The 6,852-nt window shown below is 52.5% G+C and overlaps 1 protein-coding gene across 1 annotated transcript in view; it reads right to left on the bottom strand.

The window, feature by feature from the left end:
* Positions 1-645: 645 nt before the first annotated feature.
* Positions 646-6,852, bottom strand: part of LOC103808816 (membrane progestin receptor gamma-B-like) — a gene marked incomplete at its 3' end in the record, with an annotated part of 9,466 nt that continues 3,259 nt past the window's right edge. Inside the window, 4 exon segments of the mRNA XM_009081621.1 lie at positions 646-670; positions 673-804; positions 1,903-2,044; positions 3,262-3,358. Of these exon segments, the coding sequence (XP_009079869.1) occupies positions 646-670; positions 673-804; positions 1,903-2,044; positions 3,262-3,358 (396 nt within the window).

Here is a 6,852-nt window from a genome sequence, read left to right as displayed (position 1 = left end):
TCCCAAGACTTAGCTATGTGGCAGAATCCCCCAAAAACAATTCTGGAGGAACATCTCATGGAAGCTGTTTCTGGGTGATAACTAAAGTGAGCTCTAGTCCCTCAATCTCACATGTCAGGCACTTGGGGTGAGTGTAAGGCTGTGTAAGACAATTAGTTGAGGTTTTAAATCCCACAGTAATTTCACTTTCCAGGTGGAAAACAGGAGTTATCTCCATAACTCTTGTTGTGCCTTCACCAAGACCATTGGTCTAAACTGATGACATCAATGTCACCCATGTTCCCCCTAAGGCAAACCTGATGAATGCCTATTGCTTTGGGAAGCAGGAGCATTTCTCTCCCTTTTTCCAGCTAAAATGAGGATGATTTGAAGCCTTTCTGGTGAGTAGCAACTCAAGGCAAAGCATTGAAGCCATCCCCAGTGTTAAAGCTCTGAGGGCAAAACCAGTGCAGGAAGTTCTGCCCTTGAGAAGGGGTTAAATAAATATTGATAGGATCAAATCCTTATCCACATCAACACCTCTAGGTTAAGGTGTTTCCCATGGATTCTCCAGTCCCAAAGCCTAGTGGCTGTGAGGCTTCTCCCTGTGCAGAGGCTCTGGCATGAAGGGCAGGGACAAGGAGCAGAGAGTGATGACAGCAAGACTCAAGGCCATGCTGATGGCCATGGAGCTGAGGGTCTGCAGGGAGGAGGGAGGCAGGGAAAGGGCCAAGCTGTGCCTCTCAGCCATGTCCAGCATGATGGCTTCCAGCTGGAAGTGGGTGCCCAGGATGCCGCAGACGTGGAACACTTGATGGCTGTGTCCTGCAACAGAGCCAAAAGCACTCAAGGAACTTCCTGGGGATTCACCTTGTCCAGAGAATCTCTTGCTGATCCATCCCTGGCAATGTTCCAGGCCAGGTTGGATGGGGCTTGGAGCAACTTGGGGCTAGCAGAAGGCATCCCTGCCCACAGCAGGGGGTAAAAATGGATGAGCTTCCAGGTTCCTTCCCACCCAAACCATTCCATGATGCTGGAGCCTCTACCCTGGAGCCAGGCTGGGAGAGCTGGGGGTGTTCAGCCTGGAGAAGAAAAGCTCCAGGGAAACCTCAGAGCCCCTTCCAGGGCCTAAAGGGGCTCCAAGAGAGCTGCAGAGGGACTTGGGACAAGGCCTGGAGGGACAGGACACAGTCCCACTCCACTGCCAGAGGGCAGGGACAGATGGGATATTGGGAAGGAATTGTTCCCTGTGAGGGAGGTGCATTTTCTGCCTTGGAGATAGTATCTTCTATAGCATCTCCTACATTAGAGATAGTATCTCCTATAGGATCATCTCCTGCACTGGAGACAATATCTCCTATGAGATCTCCTGCATTGGAGGTAGTATCTCCTGTAGCATCCCCTACACTGGAGACAGTATCTCCTATAGCATCTCCTACATTTGGGACTTCCAGCAGGGAGTATCTATTCCTGTAGGAAATGCTCCATGGTGGGAAATAAAGCTTCAAGTGAGGTGTTGTGACACCTGAACAAACCCCTCAGGACAAGTCCATGGAAGACCAAACTTCCAGACAAGGAATTGTCTATCAATGGGGACACTGGGGAGAAGGATGAGGTGACTTAAGGTTGAACTCCAGGTCGAGGTTTCCAGGGGGTTGAACTCAATTTGAAACCACAAATTCCACCTAATCCCCAGTTTTACTGTCAATTAAGTATCTCGAGTGATCTCCTGTGCTCAGGAGCTCTGAGCTGTGGCAGGAGAACAGAGAGAACCTCCGTTTTAGTGACAATTAAATAAGTATAGCAAGTATTTTGGAGCGTCCAGCAGGGAACACATATCCCCTGGGATTCCCTCCTGTACCAAGGTGCTTTGTTCCTGGGAATCTTGAGGACCCAAGGCCAGTTGAGCCTGTGAGCACTCACCAATATAGTCGAAGTGGCCTGGGGCAAGTCTCTCTGGCAGGTGACTGGCGAAGATGAAGCAGGTGAGGAAGGCACAGACTGTGTGCTTGTAGTGCAGCAGGATGGAACCCTCTGAGCAACCTTCAGCCATGCACAGGTAGAACTGCAGCAGCACAGGAGTGTCCACACACAGGGAGAAGGAGGGCAAAATCATTGCTATGGAGGCAGAGCTGTTCCCTCACCCCCCAATTCCCATGGGTGTCCATCAACAGCAGAGAGCCATGAGATCACCCCTGAGCCTCTTCTCAAGGCTGAACAAACCTAGTTCCCTCAGCCCTTCTTCATGTGCTCTAGATCTTTCATTGGACATGTGTTCTAGACCTTTTCTGAGCCTCAATGGACATGTGTTCTAGACCCTTCATGAGCTTTGCTGCCCTTCTCTGGACACACTTCAGTGCCTCAATGGCCTTTGGGCAGTGAGTGCCCAAAGCTGAGCACAGCACTGAGCTGGGACCTCCCCAGTGCCCAGTCCAGGGGGATGAGCACTGCCCTAGTCCTGCTGCCACACTGGGCTTGAGCCAGGACAAGGTGCCCTTGGCCTCCTTGGCCACCTGTGCACACTGTTGACTCCCACTGAGCTGTGCCACCAGCACTGCCAAGTCCCTTTGTGACCAACACCTCTCCAGCCACTGCTCCCCCAGCCTGGAGCTGCATGGGGTGGTTGTGTCCCAAGGGCAGGACCAGCACTGAGCCCTCCTGACCCTCCTGCAGTTGTCCTCAGCCCATGGATGGGTCTGTCCAGGGCTCTCTGTAGAGCTTCCCTACCCTCAGGCAGATCCACACTCCCACCCAGCTTGGTGTCATCTGCAGATGTCCTGAGGTTCATTCAATCTCCACACCCAGATCATCAATGCAGATGTTCAACAGGATCTGCCCCAACACTGAGCCCTGGGGAACAGCACTAGTGACAGCCCCAAGTGGATTTAGCTCCATTCCCCACAACTGTCTGGGCCATCAGCCATGGAAAGGTCCACCCAGCCAAGCCATGAGAAGTCAGGCTTGCTGGAAGCATCAACTCCATGCAAACCCCAGCCTTGCCCTACTGTCCTCAGCCCTCACTGCAGCCAAATTCCCACCCTAGTCCTGTTTAGGATGATTTTTCAGCTTCCCAAGGCAGCAATTTTCCAGCTGAGGAGCTTTGAAGTGGGAGGAATCTGCCTGTCAATAGGGGCAGGAAAAAATAGCCAAAGCTCCTTTCCTGCTGGAGTTTGTTTTCCTTGGACAAATGAAAGGCTGTTTTCCCAAGTGTTCCCAGGCTAAGCTGAGGGAGTGGAGATTCCCAAGGCTGCAGCAGGCACTGGGAAGGTGTGGAAGCCTTACCCTGTAGAAGAGGGGGATGCTGTCGAAGAGGTATGGGTACACAAAGGCCAACGTGCGAGAAGCTTTGCTAAGCCTGGGATGCTCCACCTCTAGGAACCTGCAGGACACAACAGACATGGAATTCCACATGGAACAACATGATAGATTGGGCTGGAGTCTGTTCTCAGTCATTCCCTGGTGGTGTAGTATATATACTGCCTATATATGCCACCATGGATGGCTGTGAACTTAGAATCAGGGAATCCAGGAATGGTTTGGGTTGGAAGGACCTTAAAACTCATTTTGTTCCATGGGTAAGGACACCTCCCACCAGCCCAGGTTGCTCCAAGCCCCATCCATCCTGGCCAGGAACACTCCCAAGGGGACCAGCCACAGCTGCTCCCTACCCTCCCAGGGAACAATTCGTCATCACTATCCCACCTAAATTTCCCCTCTATTCTGCATTTTGCTCCCCAGGCAATCCCAAGATGACCACTGATGTCCCATCCAACCCAAACCATCCTGTGCTTCTCTGCTTCCTGCTGTATTTCCCCCCATGGATCCTCCTGCCTGGCCCTGCCCCCCTGCCCTCACCTTTCCCACACATGTCCCTCCTCCCTCAGCCACATTCCCACCCACCCTGAGCTTCTCTGGTGCCAAAACAGAGGGACCAGCTGAGTCCTGGGCACAGGGCCAGGTCCCCCTGGGGACAGTGGCCCATTCATTCACAGGAGACAGCTGAGATATCACCGAGCCCAAGTGTCCTCTGTTCCCAGCAACAAAGGCCTGGACAGGTTTTTCTGCTTTCCCTGGAGATGCCAAAGCTTCCAGCATGAAAGGAACCTTTTGTGCTGTACCCTGCATGGGGGTGGATGCAGCCACACTCTCTATTCCAGTGTGACAGGGCACAGGACCATGGAATCATGGAATGGTTTGGTTTGAAAAAGGCTCTGTGACCAATGAGTCCGACCCAGCACAGCCAAGACCACCACTAACCATATCCCCAAGTGCCACATCCATGTGGCTGTTAAATCCTTCCAGGGGTGGTGACTCCAGCACTGTTCCACTGCCTGACCACCCTTTCCAGGAAGGAATTCTCCCTAACATCCAACCTAACCCTCCTCTGGTGCAACTTAAGGCAGTTCCCTCTTGCCCCATCGTTTGTTGTATGAAGGATAAGCACACTTATTCCATCTGCCCATGTCTCCCTGTTTGGCAATTCAACATTCCTGGGCCGCAGGATGCAAAAAGGAACCAATCCAAGGCCTTCCTGTTGACTTACCACCAGCCAACCATGGAGGACTGGAACATTCTCCTCAGAAGCTGCTAAATTTGGTGCAGTAGCTCAGTAAATGCCTTTCTTGAGGTGTCCCCAACAAGCCTCTGCCTTCTTCACAGCCTGCAGCCTCCTCTGCATCATCCCAAACTTCTGTTGACCTTCATGGGGTCCAACAAGAGCCTGAGCATGCTGAGCTATGGCCTGGGGCCTGCTCAGGCCACATCATCATGATCCTAGAATCCTGGAATGGTTTGGGTTGGGAGGACCTTAAAGGTCATCCAGTCCCACCCCTGTGGGCAGGGACACCTTCCACCAGCCCAGGTTGCTCCAAGCCCTATCAAAGCTGGCAATGAGCACTTCCAGGGATGGGGAATCCGCAGATTCTCTGGGCAACTTGTGCCAGTGTCTCAGCACCCTCACAGGGAACAATTCCTTCCCCATATCCCATCTCACCCTCCTCTCTGCCAGTTTAAAGCCCCTGAAGCTGGTGCAGATGCCTCCTGCTGTTTCTCCTGTTTGATTTTCCTCAGAGCAGGAGGTCAGCAGGATTCATGGAGCACAGCACCAACAATCTGAGCATGAACCCCCTCAAAACCCCACAGTGTGTGCCACTGGTTGCCCCCCTTAGGTGACCCTAGGTCACCTCCAGCTCCTCCTGAGCCCTGCGCAGGGTGGAGTTGGTGGAGCTGCTCAGACAGCATAGCTGGGCATGAGCAGCAGTGCCTGGGCAGGTCCCTCCCAGCTCCAAACCATCACCACCCATTGCACAACCCTAGTCTGGGGCTTCTCCCATCCCCCTCACCTTGGAGGGACACTTAGGCTGCTGTGACTCAGCCAAGGTGACACCAAAGGAATGTGACCAGGGAACAGCACCCTGAGGTGGGACATGGGTGGGCCACCAGGGTCTTGAAGGCTGTTTTCCTTCCCACCATAAGCTCAACCAGCAGCTTTTCTGGTCCATTCTGGGATGGTGTCTTCAGTGCTGCTGTTCTGATGATTTCTTTAAGCTTATATTTGATGAATTTAGCTCAGGAAAATCATGGAGACAACATTAATTCCTCTTCCTTCACATCCCAATGGTTGTATTTGACACTGTACTTACAGTTTGGAGTAGAGAGATGCTAAATTGGTGGCTCAAGGAATGTTTTAACCAATCCAAATTATTCTGGAGCTGATCCCAAGTTGGTGACACTTCCTAAGTGTCATCTCCAAGTGGGAAGCACTAAGATCAGCACATGCGCAGGGAGGCCAAACCCATCTGAGACACCAAGAGATGCACAAAGCAAAAATAAGAGGGGGAAAGAGAAGAAGAAAGAGAAGGAAAGGAGGAATAGGAGGGGAAAATACCAGTTTCCACCGGCATCATCCAACCCAAAAGCCGAAGTCAACCCAAAAGCCAAAGCTAACCCAAAATGCAAAGTCAACCCAAAAGCCAAAGACCCTAAATTACAGAGCTGACCCAAAACAGAAGGAAGGGATCATTCCAATGGCTCCAGGCTGCTGTGAAAGCAGGAATTGCATGTTTGGGCCAGCAAACTCTGTCATCATGATGACAACCACAAGGGCAGCACAAAGGGCCCTCAGGGAAGGATCCACCATGGAGCAAATGAAACCCAAGTGAGAGAGAGAGAGATCCAGCAGGGCACAGATCCAAGGCAGGAGGTCAGCTGGGAGGCTCAGACATTCCAGTTATTCCAAACAAAATGTCTAATGCCATTCAGGAACAAAACACTGTGCACTGCTCGTGCTTTTCAAGTGATGCAATGGCTGGGAGGGTCTTCCAGTGTACACACACATGAGGCTTAGGGTGAGCACCCCAAAGGGCCAGCAGAGCCTTTAAAGTGGCAGAGGGCAGGGTTAGATAGGATACTGGGAAGGAATTCCTCCCTGTGAGGGTGCTGAGGCACTGGAATGGATTTCCCAAAGCAGCTGTGGCTGCTCCATCCCTGGGAGTGTTCCAGCCCAGGTTGGATGGGGCTTGGAGCAACCTGGGCTGGTGGAAGGTGTCCCTGCCCATGGCAGGGGGTGAGAATAGATCATCTCTAAGGCCTCTTCCCACCCAAGCCATTCCAGGATTCTGGAACCTCTGCCCTGGAGCCAGGCTGGGAGAGCTGGGAGTATCCACCCTGGGGAAGAGAAGCTCCAAGGAGACCTCAGAGCCCCTTCCAGTGCCTAAAGGGGCTCCAAGAGAGCTGCAGAGGGACTTGGGACAAGGCCTGGAGGGACAGGACACAGGGAATGGCTTCACACTGACAGAGGGCAGGGACAGGTGGGATATTGGGAAGGAATAAGGATTCCTCTGAGGGTGCTGAGGCACTGGAATGGATTTCCCA

The sequence above is a fragment of the Acanthisitta chloris genome, unplaced genomic scaffold, assembly GCF_000695815.1.
Source record: "Acanthisitta chloris isolate BGI_N310 unplaced genomic scaffold, ASM69581v1 scaffold15429, whole genome shotgun sequence".
NCBI lineage: Eukaryota > Metazoa > Chordata > Aves > Passeriformes > Acanthisittidae > Acanthisitta > Acanthisitta chloris.
The sequence above is the reverse complement of the archived record's forward strand: the minus strand, read 5'-3'. Positions and strand labels throughout refer to the sequence as shown.